Source organism: Pelmatolapia mariae, linkage group LG17 (assembly GCF_036321145.2).
Source record: "Pelmatolapia mariae isolate MD_Pm_ZW linkage group LG17, Pm_UMD_F_2, whole genome shotgun sequence".
NCBI lineage: Eukaryota > Metazoa > Chordata > Actinopteri > Cichliformes > Cichlidae > Pelmatolapia > Pelmatolapia mariae.
Genome location: NC_086242.1, coordinates 20919046 through 20935875, shown reverse-complemented (window position 1 = coordinate 20935875; position 16830 = coordinate 20919046). Strand labels below are relative to the sequence as shown.

At 40.0% G+C, this 16830-nt stretch overlaps 2 protein-coding genes and 1 pseudogene across 2 annotated transcripts; all 3 read right to left on the bottom strand.

Moving 5' to 3' along the window:
* Positions 1-524: 524 nt before the first annotated feature.
* Positions 525-2837, bottom strand: LOC134615792 (uncharacterized). Its single transcript, XM_063460456.1, has 8 exons — positions 2688-2837; positions 2475-2592; positions 2309-2400; positions 2085-2178; positions 1627-1728; positions 1264-1431; positions 983-1138; positions 525-739 (listed from the first exon to the last, which is right to left on the bottom strand). The coding sequence occupies exons 1-8, from the start codon at positions 2739-2741 to the stop codon at positions 525-527; spliced, it is 999 nt and encodes a 332-aa protein (XP_063316526.1). The 5' UTR covers positions 2742-2837.
* A 60-nt stretch (positions 2838-2897) lies between these two features.
* Positions 2898-6297, bottom strand: LOC134615934 (uncharacterized). Its single transcript, XM_063460621.1, has 10 exons — positions 6232-6297; positions 5726-5804; positions 5399-5516; positions 5234-5302; positions 4695-5069; positions 4468-4518; positions 3995-4227; positions 3720-3898; positions 3531-3624; positions 2898-3044 (listed from the first exon to the last, which is right to left on the bottom strand). Exons 2-10 carry the CDS (start codon positions 5795-5797, stop codon positions 2898-2900), a joined length of 1338 nt encoding a protein of 445 aa, XP_063316691.1. The 5' UTR covers positions 5798-5804; positions 6232-6297.
* Positions 6298-11012: 4715 nt separating this feature from the next.
* The window catches only part of LOC134615929 (NACHT, LRR and PYD domains-containing protein 14-like), an 851239-nt pseudogene continuing 845421 nt past the window's right edge, over positions 11013-16830 (bottom strand).

Genomic DNA, 16830 nt, shown 5'->3' with positions numbered 1-16830 from the left:
CACGGCTCTGGCCTTTCTTTCCTACTGCACAGTACCTTCCCTTACCATTTGTTTCCTACTCTTTTACTTCTTCTTTGATGACGGTTGTCTTTCTAGATAAGCAATTTCATTTGCTCTGGGGCGAGTCAGTGGCTCGGGTGCATTCGGGGACTGTCAGCTCACCAGTGTGCTGGCATGCTTCTTAACAAACATACCGCTACAGCAAACATATCAATTGTACTTGCTGATTTCTTCGACAAAACACTGAACAAAAAATTTACTTGTGAGTGTGCTGCCTCGTGCTTTTAAATTTTGTGATAATTTGAGCAGCCCAGAAAGCATCCCATAAATTTAATTATGTTAGTCTATCTGAACATGTACACTAGTCATTAAATTACATGGGAAAGCATGATTATGGGTAAACAACTGCACCAAGGAAATTCCATTTTTCTTCTCAAAATGTAAAATGTCTGTTGAAAAATCACATTAAACAGAGATGTGATTCACTTTTTATTTTACCAAAAATAACATCAAGGATGACACAATCAGTCTTCATCAGAAGTGCTCAAATCACTCTCAGTGGCATCGTCTGGAATGTCTTCCTCCTCCTCCGAGTCCATTTCCAGGAGTGGTTGGTAGCTGAGGATTCTCTTGTACATGTCCTTTACTTTGAGCATTTCAGCTTTCAGTTCACTTTGTTTTTTTAAAACCAGGCTATGGAGTCCCTTCTGTGCATCCGCCGACATGCCAACAAGGGAGGCTGTAAAAAGAACAAAACAAATAAATATGAGTGAAGTAAGAAAAACAAACCAAAAAAAAAAAAAAAAACCCCTCACCTCATAAACACAAGGAATTAGGATCCTGTAATTAAACTTTTTTTTAAAGGGAGAAGGCAGTGTTAGCTAGCAATCTAGATATAGGTAAAAGATCCAGTAAGACTTTAGCATCTGCTCTTATTTTCAATCGATTCGTCAAAAAATGAATAAATAAATAAAGTGCTTACAGTCTGAGGAGATTGTCCCCAACACCACAGATCGCATTCGCAACACTGTCCAGTGATGCCGCATCTCCCTGCAAAGGATCATCTCCTCCTCTCTCAGGCGCCTCACAGCCATCACCTTCTCAAAGACCTTTCTCTTTGTCTGGAGGTCTGCAGCAGCTACAGTTTAACAACATCAGATGGGAAAACATAGTAGCACGTTATGACTCAAGAACCAAACATTCAACTACTGCTCAGATACTGGGAGTTTATTTAAAAAGGATATTTATAAATCAAGAGCTTACGTTCACTTGTGCTCTGCCAGGGCCAAATGTCGGTCTGGATGAGGGCATCACTGGATACGATTTGCTTTGTTGGTTCAGCAAGCTTGTTGTAGTCGTCAACAGCAGCCGCCAAGCGTTTCTTCTCATCTAAGATGACCTTGCGAATTCTGTGTCGCCTCTTGTTGCTATCTGTAAATAATCATAAAAAAATTCACACCTTCACATAATGTATATATTTACATTTTAATCTACACTCATCAATTTGTTTGCTAGAACACGCATCACATCCAGATTAAACAAACCTGGATCTGATTTTATTCTGTTTACAAAGTAGCTGTACAAATTAAGTATCAAACGGTCCATTTCAAAGAAACTGGGACGTACCATTTTGTCTGTAAAGACTTTGTGTTCGCACTCTGATGATGACGACAAGCTCCTCTATTCGTGCCTGCAACGCTCCAAGGCTGCCATCAGTTTGATCAGTTTCTAAGTGAGAGGAATATTAATCAGAATACAGGATGAGTAACAGTCACCAAACTACAGTGGACTCTGTAATCACTGACTTGATGACATTCATTATAAGACATCTGTAGCCTTCATGTGCTGCATTATCATTAGATAACAAGTATGTCGGTGTTCAGGTTTATAAAACCAACTAGTACGACATCATTTCAACCCAGGTTCAATCCAATTTGATGAAACGCAACAACTCTGCCATAAATTCTGCTTGTACAAAACTTATTTTTCATTGTTTGTTGACACTGTCAGAAAGATATTAACTCTACCTTAAGTTCTTTAATGAGGCCATGGTGGGTCCTATGGTGCATTATATTGAGACTCACCTTCAGCCCATTGCTGCAGTGTGTCGTCATCCACACCCAGCTCATTTTTGGTCGCATTCAGGCTCTCCACTTGTTCTCTAAGGATCCTTATGATCTAAGAATACATTAATAAATGTCATTCACATTGATGTTTTTAGAGTACAGGTGTTTTTCCCCGATTACCACACACATTAAAATGGTTTTTGAAAAAAAAAAAAAAAAAAAAAAAAAAAAAAAAAAATCACCTTGAGATATCTCTGGCTCAAAGTGCGGCCCAGTTGTTCCACTTTCCTTTTGTTCCAACCCAAAGCCAGGAGGGTCAGCATGTCTGTTCGCCCTGCATTTCAATTAGTATACAAATAAGAATTAATGAGCAAGATACTGAGTGGAATCTCAGACACGAACACATACCTGCTTTAGACATGTACTTCGTTGTGATGGCCGCCCTAGACAGGAAACTGTTTACTTGTTCCACCTCTTCTCCAACTGTTGAACCGGCCCCATCCTGAAACGCACCTCCCCATTTGATCTATAGAAAGGAGGTCACAATACATGACTGCTGAATTCATTCAACCTTATAACAAAATGTCTCAAACTAATCCAAAACTACAAGCTGCAGTATACCTCGCATTTCCAAGTGTGAGCCTTTGCATGCATGACGGAGAGAAAAGGACGCATTGACAAGAGGTTCCTCAGCTCAGGGCACTGCTGAGCCACCTTGGTTAAATAGGGGAAATATTTACAGGCCACATCGGAGCAAAGGAACGTAATATGTCCTGGGACGCTAGCTGCCAACTTCCTCTGGAGAAAAAGGGGGTAAGCAAAGATCTCCCCTCAAAACATGTTCAATGCAGCTAAGAGGACTCCGTGGCGACAAACAGCTATTTCCATGCCCTCTTCATCCAACTTCCCAGTGGACTTTTTGGACGACTCCTTTGCTGCAGTCCAAGATGAAGATCCGCACAACCCTTTCCCCGGGACCTATACACTCAAAGATTTTAACATAAAAGACATGACATGATTAAGCCCTATCAGGGACAAACTTTTTAAAACAAATGCATAACAATTAGCTGAATTAGTGTTAAGTCACACAAGACCTCATATCTCCCCAGGACAGCACTGATAACACAAAATAAAAATCATGTTGTTTTTGTTTGTTTTTTTAAATACACATGGTGACAAAAGAAAGTATACATTAAGATAAAGTAAATAATATTACGACAACACCAAGAGAAAAATAAAATAAATATCCACCCATCCATATATGTATATACACACACGAATGTGTATATGGTTATGGCATTAACGTCATTTTAACAAGATTAACGCTAACAGCACTAATATATATATATATATATATATATATATATATATATATATATATATATATATATATATATATATATATATATATATATATATATATATATATATATATATATATATATATATATATATATATCTTACATGATTTGTATGTCTCTGGATGTATTTCACAAACTCAGCAACGTCCTCATCTTTTTCAATGAAGACACCTTCAAAGTTCCCCTGCTCTGAAGTGCTGGACAAACACAGTGACAGTTGTTTGAAAAGAAACATTAAAATACATTTTTCTACAAATCCATATTTGATTTATGTACACAATGCATAACGTACCTTGCATTAGATTGAAAGCGATAAAGCTTACGGTTTCCATCAACTGAGACGGCAAGCATGTCTGGAGTGCAGGCAGGGCAGCTAAAGCATGGCTCCTTGCACATCCTGTCCACCTCAAACTTTACAGCACTCCACTCCAAGAAACTTCTACTGAAGGCATCAGCTGATATTCGGCCAGTCTTTTAATAGAGGGCATACAACAGAATATTCAAGGACAGTCATCATAAACATTGATTTGCACAATTTCCTTAAACTTGGCAAATTTAGAAACTCACCCTTCCAAAATGGGCTGTTCGTTCATCCAGCATTTTGACAAATGCCTTAAGTGACATCCCTGGTGCAGCCTTCTTAATGTCATAGAAAGACTGAAAGACATCCATTGAAAACAGGGTGCAGAAATTTAAGGTGCCAGGCCAATATCCACTACCCAGGATGTCCTTAACTGAGGGGGACCACATTAGGCCACAGCTGGTGCATCTCACCACTGGCAGTGCAAGGTTATAACGGCCTTTAGAAAGGATAAGGATAAATTCAGTCATGGCTCAAAGCATTCATTTTTTTCATGTTGTGAGGATTTCATGTTGTTTTCAAATTGATCTGGTAAATCCAAATGACCTTTGACAGGTGCCCACATACATACATACTGCGGGCCGAGGGCAATTCAAACCAAGATAGCAATGCACAATTTGCAATTAAACCTCCAAACACATCTATTGTGTATGTAGTGTGTGACAAAAGGGCAACTTACCATTTATGGTTACAAGAGCCACAATTGAGCCGGGTGAAACCTCAATGTTACCTGCTGGGCAGTCACACACATGGTCTGGCCTTTGGACAGGCAACAGCCGAACTAACATTAAAACACACAATATATATATAAAAAGAATTGGAAATTAACTGATACACAATAAATATACAATAACAGCACCCACTCATAGTACATAGCAAGAAACGCATAAGACTTAAAAACCGTACCAATTGGCTTGTGAAACTCTGATGAAGGCTGCAAAAACCCTCCTGTTACAGCCTCTCTGTTGTGCAGGACAAAGCGTGTGTGAACTGCAATATCACAGTCAGCACAAAGGAATGGAAGAGGCAGGCAGTCCAGACACCTCACAACTACTTGTTTGCCACACTGACACACACGGTGTGACTGTGGATCCAGAGTAGCTAACATATTGTCTATAAGACAAGGCCTGGCCTCTTTCCACTTTTGCGAGGACACCATATTTCTGATCGCCCAGTGAGTAGCAGCTGACTCAGACGACGTCTCACAAGTCATGGCTGCGTCCTCTTCTCCATCCTCCAACAACTGAAGGAGCTCCTGACGAAGCACCTCAGTTCCATACACTAACAGAAAAAAAAAAGAAAGAAAGGAAGAAACTCTTCCACATAGTGAAAAACACCCTAGGCAGTATGTTTCTTAGGACTGCACAAAAGCCCTGCCTAACTCAACTATAACAACAAATATAAAAGTAAACAGAAATCACAATATATACAAGAAGGTAAAGTACCTTTTGTTGGGTTGACACTGGTAACATAACTAGTTTCTTCACGTGGACATTGATGCTGATCTCTGGACACTGGGGGGAAAAAAGAGATTGAAGAATATTTAATTACTGAAATTGTTTGGTGAAAACAAGTTGTGAGATAAAACCAATGGTTGTGTGAACACTGACCACCTGGCATGCAAGTAGTACTTCGACTGGTTGATGGCCTTTGAGGAATAAAATCTCCCTGTCTGTCACGTTTTTTCCAGCGCACTGGTCTTGGCTGAGGTTCACTCTGTGCATCATTCTACCAATTAACAAGGAACAAAGGGAACACCTAAAATACAGTCTATGATTAAAGCAAAGATTATCAAACATCTTAAGTTAACCAACTTAATTTGACATAAACTTATATACACATATATAAAAATTTATTAAAAAAAATTAATAATAAAATAAAATAAAAATAAAATAAAATAAAATTAATAAAAATTAATAATATAACGTTTACTTTACCTGCATATCTTGAAGGAGTTCGTCAGCAGCCTGAAGCTCTTCCTCCAGCTCGGGATCCTCTGAATCACTCATTTTCAAGCTAAAGAGGAAAGAGATTTTGCAGAACTCAGTGACATAAACACATAACTAACGCAACTCAAATGATTTTCAGTCTTGTTGCTCCGGTTAACGTTAGCAATTAACGTTAGCATCAGCCGTTTATAACGAGCTAGCAGAACTCTTAGCGCAAAAACTGCTTTACGCACCATGTGAGGGTATTTTGCAACACACAAGTCCTTTAACGTTTGTAATAGATTTAATCCATCGTTTGATTAAATGGCTAATGCTGCAGTAGCCACGTGTAGGTAGGTTACCTAGCAAGCATGCTGACGGTAGCTGTAGCCATTTTTAAATGCATTAAATCGTTTCCGAGATCAGTCACCCCTGTTTGTTTGAAGCTTTTACGAAAAACAAACTTTGAAACACACTTCAAGGTATTACTTTAAATATATGTATTTTTTACATACCTGCATTAGAATCAATCAGTTCCGCCTCATTTTCTTATTCTTATAAATGGGTCTCTCCGTTCTCCCATCATCCTTTGCTTACACCGGTTGCGTCTGATTGGTTGGAGCCGAGCGCATCCAAAACTAACAGGAGTGGTGAATTAATCTATAAATGTGTTTTACGTGTGAAATGAAAATAATAAACCTAACAAAGGATTATGTACGTTAAATCTGCGCACTTTCAGATCGTGAATCACTTTGAAAAACACTGTGTGATGGCCACAACATGAAGCGATTTTATTGTTGAATTATCAGTGATACTTTCATGTGTTTTTGTTGAGAAATGTTAACGATGTCATTAAAAGAAAGCATTAAATTCGGGAGAAAAACCCGTTCGCGGAGAGGGTCCCCGGTTCTATAGTTAGATTGTGCTTCACGGCGTCATGTTTCGCCGTGACGGGGTTATTATTTGGTGTAAATGGATGGCTGGAGCCTCTGCTTGAAGCGTCTCTGATCGCCGCGAGCGGGATCATATTGGAATGAATTGACAACCCACAGCGTCACATAAAAACGTGGAAGGGTACCTTTAGCGTCAGCATGAGAAGTTAAGGGACGTGACAAATCGTCAGTATTTTACGCCTCGGGAGTGAGATATTTTGGATACAGAAAAAAGAAAAATACATGTAGTGACAAATTGTTGAAGTTGATGGTATTGTACAGTGATTCCTAAATGTCAATTTTAAAAAAAAAAAGATATTGCGTTTAAACTGACATAAAATAATGTTTCCAGGGAAGCTTGCATTGGCAATGCAAGGATTTACAGCATAACTGTACTCCCTTCATGGAGCCTGTTTCCAAATGATGACAGATTTGAGAATTGTAGTTAAGTCACAAAAGACTTAAGAGTGTATAAAAGGGACTGGTTATTGGGGTTGATGTGGACTGCTATCAGGAGGCTCTTGCTAGAAATTTTATGCGGCTGCTTTTTTCATGCAGAAATAAAAATTGTCTAAAGTTGAAAAGAAAGAAAAAAGCTTTATTTTATTGTTGAATTGTTTCTGTATTATTTTGTGTATTGTTCTTATAAGCTGTTGTTGATGATTTTTCAGTGAAATATTATTTAATTGTTTTGTTTTAAGCTTTTTGTTGACTTTGAAGTGCTTAAGTTGATATTTTATAATATTGCATTTAATTCGTCATATTATTGTAGAGTCGATAAAAGTGTAAAATGCACAGCTCCTTGCAGCATGGCCAGAGGAGAGGTGGCTGAGCAGATGCACAACACACACAGCTCACAGTTTTGGATTTCTATATATTGCAGATTTTGCAGAAATTGACAGTAAAGAACTCCGAGATCCAGCACTGTCTCCTGCCCCTTATTTATACACAAGAACACAACGCACTGACAGGCATAACTCACACAAACGGGTAACATGAGGCTCAGATGCTTTGGACATGCTCACATATACTGGACACAGAATGATGAAGATGGAGCTGCCAGGAAGGAGGAAAAGAGGAAAACACAGAAAAGATTCATAGATGTGGTGAAAAAGGACACGACAGTTTCTGTTTGTTAGTTTGTTTTTTCTTTATTTGGTAAAGATTCAGAAATAAAGATAAGATCACATGTTTGAATATAATATTAATGTTCTGTAATTACAACAAGTTGTAAAATATTTACAGAGTCAGACAGAGACTGTGCAGAGACTGTAGAAGGACAGAGCAGCAGCAGAGCAGTCCAGATACACTGATGATCCTCTGTCAGATCCAGAGGGACACACAGGGATGATGCTGGACTCTGCATTGTGTCTGACAGTGGAGCTGTTCTCAGAGCAGTTCACTCTGCAGCACTGACAGTCATCTGCACTTCTTCTCATTCCTCTGTCAGTCACTGCTGGATGATGCTGGACTCTCCACTCCACCTCCCAGTAACATGGCCCAGTCAGAGCGGCTCTACACACAAGCTGCTGCTGCTTCAACCTCTCTGGATCATCAGGACACAGCTCCTCCTCTCTCATCACATACACCCTCCTACATGTGTCAACGTCCACCTGCAGAGAGAAGAAGGAAGAGCAGAGGAGATAAACGAGTGTTTCCAGAGACTCTTAATCAGCTGTCAGTCAGCGATGCAGCACATCCAGTATAAAGAGCAGCAGGGACTTCAGTGCTGGGACTATACTAGGACTCATTGTTGCTTCACTTTTTCTAATCTTTGGATTTTTTTTGAAGTTGATGAAAATGTTTTTCACTCCTAGTTTAAGTTTGGACTTTCATTCATTAGAATAACCTTGGTCTGTCCACTCTCAGCTCTGTAGGAACCCCAACAACAACCACAACAATCATGATGGACAGTTCCAGCTGTTAACTGGAGGAATTCCATCCAAACATCTGCTCTCACTAAATTCTTCCTCACCTACAGACTGTGTTCTTCATTGCTTTAAACTTGGAAATGAATGCAGTCATTGGTCTGCATGCTGCTTCGTTCAGAGAGCTGATTGGCTGTTGACAGCGTTTGATCAGAGCGTGTCAGCCGTTACTATGGTGACCATAAAGGTGACAAAAAGGCAGAAACAGGAAGTGTTTGTGTCCAATCCTGAAGCCTGTCACCATTCTCCTCTCACAGCTTCACTGAGAAGCTGCAGCTTTACAGGAAACACTGGATCTTTGTTTCATACTGACTGTGTTTAGTACAATACTGCTGACAGCACCACCCACTCACTCCATCACTCTACTGACCCCAGCCACTCCAGTCTGTAGTCTGGACTCTCCTTAAGATCAGACAGCTGCTTCATATCTGGATACTTCAGGTTGTTATCATACATGAACAGCACTCTCAGATGGGAGGAGTTGGACTTCAGCGCTGCTGCCAGATAATCACAGCTGATCTTTGACAAACCACAGGAACTCAATCTGTATAAAGAATGAAAGATGTAAGTTTATTAGACAAAGTGTGAGCTTGAAATCATTCAGTGTTTCATAATCTGTTCAGAGCTGAAGAAGGTTCAGAATGTAGAAGTTTATAAAACGTAAACTCCAAACAGCTGAAGCCAACAGGAAGTAGCTTCAAACAGGAAACTGTGCAGAGTTTTCAGACTATATGCCCCGATGCAGCCAGTTGGATTTTGGAGATTTGAATCTCTGTTCTGTGACTAAGTCCTTGAATAATTTCTTCCAGTTTGTCTAACAAGACAGACTAAGTATTGGACATGTGTTGTGGCTCCATTAGGGGAGCTTCTAAATGTGATGTGATGGCCCCTCTGGGTCTGTCAGATTAAAGGACTGAAGAGAGCTCAAACTGGGCACACAGTTGTTCCAGTCTGGACCAAAGACTCTATACTGGAACTGAGGGACTGCTTTGACTGCACCCACGGGAACTTTTTAAAGGCTCATGTTCTCACTTAGATCATCTATTTCTACTTACATTTCTTTCTGGGAAAAAATGGGGATTACTTTGAAAACAGGAAGTATTTTCCCCAATAAGCAGCCCTGGATTAGTAAATCACTCAAACATGTTCTCAGGCAGAAGAAGCTGTCTAGTTATGAGGGAGAGAAGAAAAAGATTGAGGCACAGAAACTTGTTGAAAGAGAGATAAAGCAGCTAAAATCAGGTCTAAAAGTAAAGCAGAGGATGAGCTGAATAAAGGACACTCAAGGCTGGCTTGGAAAGGAATGAAGTCCATGGTGGGGATGCAGAACAAGGACCACAGATGAATGTGATCCTGAATCAGCAGAAGACTTGGACTCATTTGAGTCCCACTGATAAGGTGTTTGTGTGGAAATCTCTTAGTGGGATCAAAGAGAGAAAAAGCCCTGGTCCTGATGCTTTGGGAGGGAAATGATTGAAGTGTGCTGTGAGGAACTGACTGGGAGATTTTCACACATTTTCCAGTCCTCCTTGGAACAACAGGAAGTTCCCAGCATATGGAAACAAAGGTTAAGTGTCCTATGGCACTCAGTGATGATGGTGCTGTGGCCCCACCACTTCCACCTCTTTATAAAGGAACTAACTGTAATCTGAAGCTTCAAATGGAACTAAGACTTCCTCCACTAGGTGGCAGTGTCTGATGAGAAAGTGTTAGTGGAGCTGGCCTGGAGTCAAAAACAGGAAAATGCAGGATTTGGGCTGAAATGGGGAAAAGTGGTTAGCACTAGTGCCTTAAAGCAAGAAGGTTGTAGGTTGAAGCTTGTTGGTCAGCTGGGCCTTTCTGTGGAGGTTGGATGTTCTCCCACAGTCCAATGAAATGCTGCTTAGGTTCATTGGTGCTTCTAAATTGGTTGTAGGTGTGGATGTGAGAGACTGCTTCTTTGTCTCTCTCTGTTGGCCCTGTGATGGACTGCTCACCTGTGCAGGTGGACCACGCCTCTTGCCCTATGACAGCTAGGGCACAGGCTCCAGCCCTGTGAGCCTAAGCTGAATAAACAGTTAGCAAAAATGATTCACAGATGGCCTGAAATTCCCCAGTTAGCAGTTTGGTAGATAGCTATGACATGCTAATCCCATCCAGCAGCTGTATTCTAACTGTAAGCTGATCCCTGCTGAGCCAAAGCAACGGCACTTTTTAATATACAAATTACAACCTTTAATCGAAACCTATTGGTCAGCATCTTATTAGCCTGCTGTTTGCTTCATTCCACAGAAAACTGATAGAAACTAACAGAGTTGATAAAGAATAAAGAGAAATTGATGATTTAAAGCCTTTGAAGTGCTTCAGATGATCTCTGTCCACTTCTGTCCACTCATTCATTCATGTAAGCTATCTAATGCAGCTTTGATCTTCACAGTCTGCTTTATGAAACTCATTTTAACCCTGAATGTCAGAGTGTTCCTCCTTCTCTTTCCCATCATTCATGCTGGCAGTGGAGGAGATTTGGATGTTGGACTGTGTTTTGGATGATGTGTGTATGTTTGTGTTGGACTGCTGTCTGTAAAGCAAACGGCCATTTTGCTTTGGATATCAGTGTCAGACAGACTTTAAGGTGGAATGAAGAGTTTGAGAGTTTCACAGTGAATTATCCAGTGGAGGATTTTTCTTCTTCTTTGAAGGTTTGAAATGTGAACATTGTTCTGCTACAGTCAATGGACTAAACCAGAGAAGAAGAAAACAGACTTTACCATGAAGATCCTCAGTGTGGATCAGTATAATATCAGCCTGATGTCTGCAGTTTAGTGTCAGCACAACTTTTACATCATATTCATCTCAGCACAACTAAAACATGCTGAATGACCTCAGAGTTTCAAGTCCACATCCTGGACTCTCCAGAAAACCACACAGATGCTTCACTCCTGAATCCTGGAGGTTGTTGTCACTCATTTCCAGCTCTCTCAGATGGGAGGGGTTGGACTTCAGTGCTGTTGCCAGATAATCACAGCTGATCTCTGACAAACCACAGACACTCAATCTGTATAAAGAATGAAAGATGTAAGTTTATTAGACAAAGTGTGAGCGTGAAATCATTCAGTGTTTCATAATCTGTTCAGAGCTGAAGAAGGTTCAGAATGTAGAAGTTTATAAAATGTAAACTCCAAACAGCTGAAGCCAACAGGAAGCAGCTTCAAACAAACACAACAAGAGAAAAAACTCTGAATGTTTCACATTCAAGTCGTGCATTTATCATAAAAACAGGAAAAAGACTTGAAAAAGTCGTGTTTTTCCTTCCAGGAACCACATGGCTTCACTTTTAAAGGTGAAGTGTGAAAGAAATGGACATATTTGAAGTGCAACACCTTTTTCCAGTCACATTATTAAAGCAGACAAACTACAAGCTCATTTTCATTCCAACAAGTCATCTTCTGACCTGGACTAACAACACTGGTCTCTATGTGCAGCTGGCTGTGAGACCAGTGCTCAGGGACCGTCTACAAAGTGCAACACTGAAAGAACATCACACACTAATTTGCTTCCAGCACTTTCACACAAACATCTACTGTCATTATTGTCACCAAACTCTGTGGATCCTTTATTGGAAATTCAAATGGGATTCAAATGGTCAGACAAAAGAGGGTTATGAGGAAATATGATGAAATGTTGTGTATTAGCAAGAAGTTATTGAATCATTTTCCTCATAAACCAAACAAAATGATTGACAAACATGTTTTTACAAACTCAGTGTTGGACTTGGATCAGCAGGATAACCTGATGTTTAAAGGCATTTTAGTCTCGCTGTATGAGAGTCCAAGTTATTAATATTTATGGATGATGTTCTTTCAGTGTTGCACTTTGTAGACGCTCCATGAGCCTCACAGCCAGCTGCACATAGACCAGCTGACATTATCCAGCATTAGAGGCGGGTGTAAAAAATTAATTTTCCCATTTAAATCATTTTAATTTGAATAAAACAATGTTGATTCATTCAATCCTGAATCGATTTTTAATATAAATGTATTTTGCCAGAATCTCAGGTTAAAGCTCACAAACTATTTCAACAACCAGCAAACAGCTAAAACAGTAAATGAGAGCAGCTAACACACAAAGACGGAAACACAGAGCGTGGATTGTTCACTCGACGCCACGTACACGGACACGCCATCAGGGCTGAAAGTCGACAGCTCACAGATCCTGAAGCTGCAAGTTTCATCTCTCTCCAACCAAAACTGACTGAACCAGGAGCAAAAGAAGATCCGAACTCTGCTTCACGTTTGATAAATATGCTCATTAATTCTCTCTGACTTTGGCTGTTACTGCCTGCACAGCTCTCTCAGTGTACTCCAAGAACAGTTTACCTTCAAAAATCTGTTTCTGCATCATTCACTGTTTATTACCCACCAGTCTGCTGTTGTGTTCAGTGCTGTCGGCCTCTGACAGTAAAGCCTCATTTCTGCTGTTCAATGTAAACTTTTTAAAATGATCACAGATTACAAACTCTCAGCTGTGTCTGTAATCAAACTTCTGTAACGTTGCTTCACTTCAGCAGCATCCGGTCATGTTCACATGTTGATTTGTGGTTTTCTTCAGTTTTTGATCAACTGCAGAATATTTTGAAGGTTATCTGATATAAAAAGCCAGAACAGGAAAGTCTGCTTCATTTGTTTCTGTTTAATACTCAGTTACTTTGACACAAAGGCCTCTGCTGTGATGATCACACCTCTGATCAAGTCTCACAGTGTCAGAACTGATAAATGATCAGAATTAGAATATTTCTGACTGTCTGCTGTGAGCTGTGACCTTTGACCTGCTAAAGAGAGTCAGCATTGTTGTGTCTGATACTTAGAACTGTGAGGAAGAATGCTACACAGTTAATCAGGGTCCCCTCTCTCTGAATTAGGAAATTTGGGCAGGTCGCGTGTGGGCCGCGGGCCATACGTTGAGTATCACTGTTTGAAATGTGCACATTGTTCTGCTACAGTCAATGGACTAAACCAGAGAAGAAGAAAACAGACTTTACCATGAAGATCCTCAGTGTGGATCAGTATAATATCAGCCTGATGCCTGCAGTTTACTGTCAGCACAACTTTCACATCATATTCATCTCAGCACAACTAAAACATGCTGACTAACCTCAGAGTTTCAAGTCCACATCCTGGACTCTCCAGAAAACCACACAGATGCTTCACTCCTGAATCCTGGAGGTTGTTCTTATACAGGTCCAGCTCTCTCAGATGGGAGGGGTTGGCCTTCAGTGCTGTTGCCAGATAATCACAGCTGATCTCTGACAAACCACAGGAACTCAATCTGTATAAAGAATGAAAGATGTAAGTTTATTAGACAATGTGTGAGCTTGAAATCATTCAGTGTTTCATAATCTGTTCAGAGCTGAAGAAGGTTCAGAATGTAGAAGTTTAGAAAATGGAAACTCCAAACAGCTGAAGCCAACAAGAAGCAGCTTCAAACAAACACAACAAGAGAAAAAACTCTGAATGTTTCACATTAAAGTCGTATATTTCTAACAAGAGTATTTTAAAGACAGAGTCACTGATGATCATCTTCTGCTCAGTAAAACTTTGGTTTTCCACATGTGAGTGTTAATGATGCACAAAAGACTGTGAGTGCAAAGACAGAGCGAGGAGGATGACAGAGAGATGGTACAAGAGCATCAAGAACCGGGGGAGGAAATGAGCAGAAGGATTTTGGAGCCTGTTGGATTGAAGCTTTCACAGAGACGTGTTTGACTGGACACCACCAGGACACAGACTTTTATTTTTTTAATTTACATGTAGATAAAGATAATGATATACTTTTTTGTTACTAGTAATCCTGAATTGTAGTAATAAAAAAAAACTGTCAGTGTGATTATAAGGCCAAGAAAACAATGTTGCTGTCTGAACCATTCTGGGGTAACACCTCACTTTTTGTTGAATTTATAGCAATTATAACAATTTCAATTTACTTTTAACAACTTTTAAATAATTGAAAACAAAATATTTGAAGACTTTTTCAAGCCTGTATTTAAAAAATAACTCTTTCCAATGGCAGTCACCTCTGGATCCTATCAAACTGTTTAGGCACATCACCTATAAGATCATATGGGTTTTTTTCTTTTTTTTGTTGAACAAAAAATTATATTTAACAACAATTACAACAGTATTAGTAATCAGCCCCCCCACCCCATCCAAAACAATGCAACCACGGCCCAGCCAATAACCAAAACAGGGAGCATCGATTCACTGTTCCAGTGTTACCCATGAAAAAATATTATCATGATCTTTTACCCAGTATAATAATGCCCTTATATTTGATGCCAAGTAATACAACAAAAAATTTGCCTCCTGCGCTCCACGGTCTTTGTAATAAACTCTGTTTCAGCCTAGGTGGCTTTTTGTTCCAAATAAAGGAAGAAATTGACTGTTCAGATTGTTAAAAAAGACAAGACATTGGCCACTGAGGATGTAAAATCCAGGGATATTGCAATAGATTGTCCGTTAAACTGAAGCGGGGCTTGGGCCTTGGCACGGCGTAGAAATTCCACACAATCCTGGTAGTAGTGAAGCTCGGCTATGACGGCATGTGGGTTACCACCTGGTTTTCTCGGGATAGGGCTCCTGTGTGAGCGGTCGACAATAACATCTTTACCCATACCCAGCACTTCACGTAGTAGCGCGGATACGGCCATGGAGGAGCTCGAGTCCAGTAGTGATGGGATTTCCAGCTCTTTTTAGAGAACCGGATCTTTCGGCTCGGCTCACTAAAAAACTCTGCAGGTTGTTTTGCTTTAATTAATTTATTATTAACAACAATATAAAATTATGCACAAAAGGAATTACTAATGTAAAAAAAGTGATTTTATTTATATATGTTTATATATAAATATATACGGTGGCCCCTAGAGACAAAGCACGTACAAACTCCAAAACACATTTCCAGCGTTAACTAAACTTCCAAAACAGAGCTACCTAGATCACTTAAATTACACAACTGAAAGCATATGTGTATTGTTTGTGTATTTATACACAAGCACTCATATATATTCAAATAATTAAAAAAATTTCATTTACCTGTTACTACCACACACCAAATCGTACTTCCTGGCTTCTGTAGCCACTAGGTAACAAAAGCTCAACACTGCGCCTAGCATCCTGGAGCACTTCTGTTGTGTTTTGTACGTGTTTTGGAGTTTCTACGTGCTTCTGAGTTTTTACGTGTTTCAGAGTTTTTACGTGTTTTGGAGTTTGTACATGCTTTGTCTCAAGGGGCCACTGTAAATGTACTTTTATTCATTCACTCCTCATAAAATGTAATAAATAAATCATATAATACAAAAAACAACTATTTACATTTCAACTTTTAACTATTTAAATTTTCAGCTTTTTCCTTTTAAACAAATTTAAAGTGAAACAACACAAAACACTGCAAACCTCAACACAATTAAATATAAATTAAAATATGAAAACAAAAATAAGATGCAGATTCTCTGTCATATGGGCCTGCATGAATAATCTTTCTGAATCCTTTATCATCCGCAACTGAAAATAGTTGTGGATGATCAAAATACATTTCTAATGTGACGTTGTTGTCCCTGGCTCCGTTTCTCTCTCTTTCCCTCCTGCTCTGTTCCTGTGCTACTGCGAGTGTAACTACCGCCCCTCCCCCCTCTTCCCAGCGCAAAGCACAAGGCTCGCGTGCGGAGTGCAACAGAAAAAAAGTGCGAGAGAGAGGGACCTCAACTGAGAGGGCGCCGTAGACGCCGTGGGAAATGCAGTGGCTTATTGGTGAGAATGAAGGCTACCTTGGCACGACTTGGAAAAACACCTCACCCTAACCCGACTGGATTCGACCGCATCAACTACTGGCGCTCTCTGGATATGGCTTACACCTGTCTGACACCTGTTGTTGGGCTTACTACAATAAACCCGCCCAGCGTCCTCCCCATCTATGCTCAGGTGGAGTAAACCCTCAGAAACTACGGCCGATAGGTCGGGCACCCACATCGGCCGATGAGCCACCGATACCACTAAGAATCAGTCTTGTTGATACTTGATCGCTAGCAAACAAAACTTTTATTCTTAAGGACTTCTTCACTAATCAGGAACTGGATCTAATGCTTGGAAACCTGGCAGAGAGCCGATGAGTCCAGCTGTTTTATTGAACATTTACCTTCTGACTGTGAGATGACAGGATGTGGTGGTGGAGTGGAGGCTGTTTTTAGGAAGAAGCTCGCATGCAAGCAACTCTTAACTGACTCTTA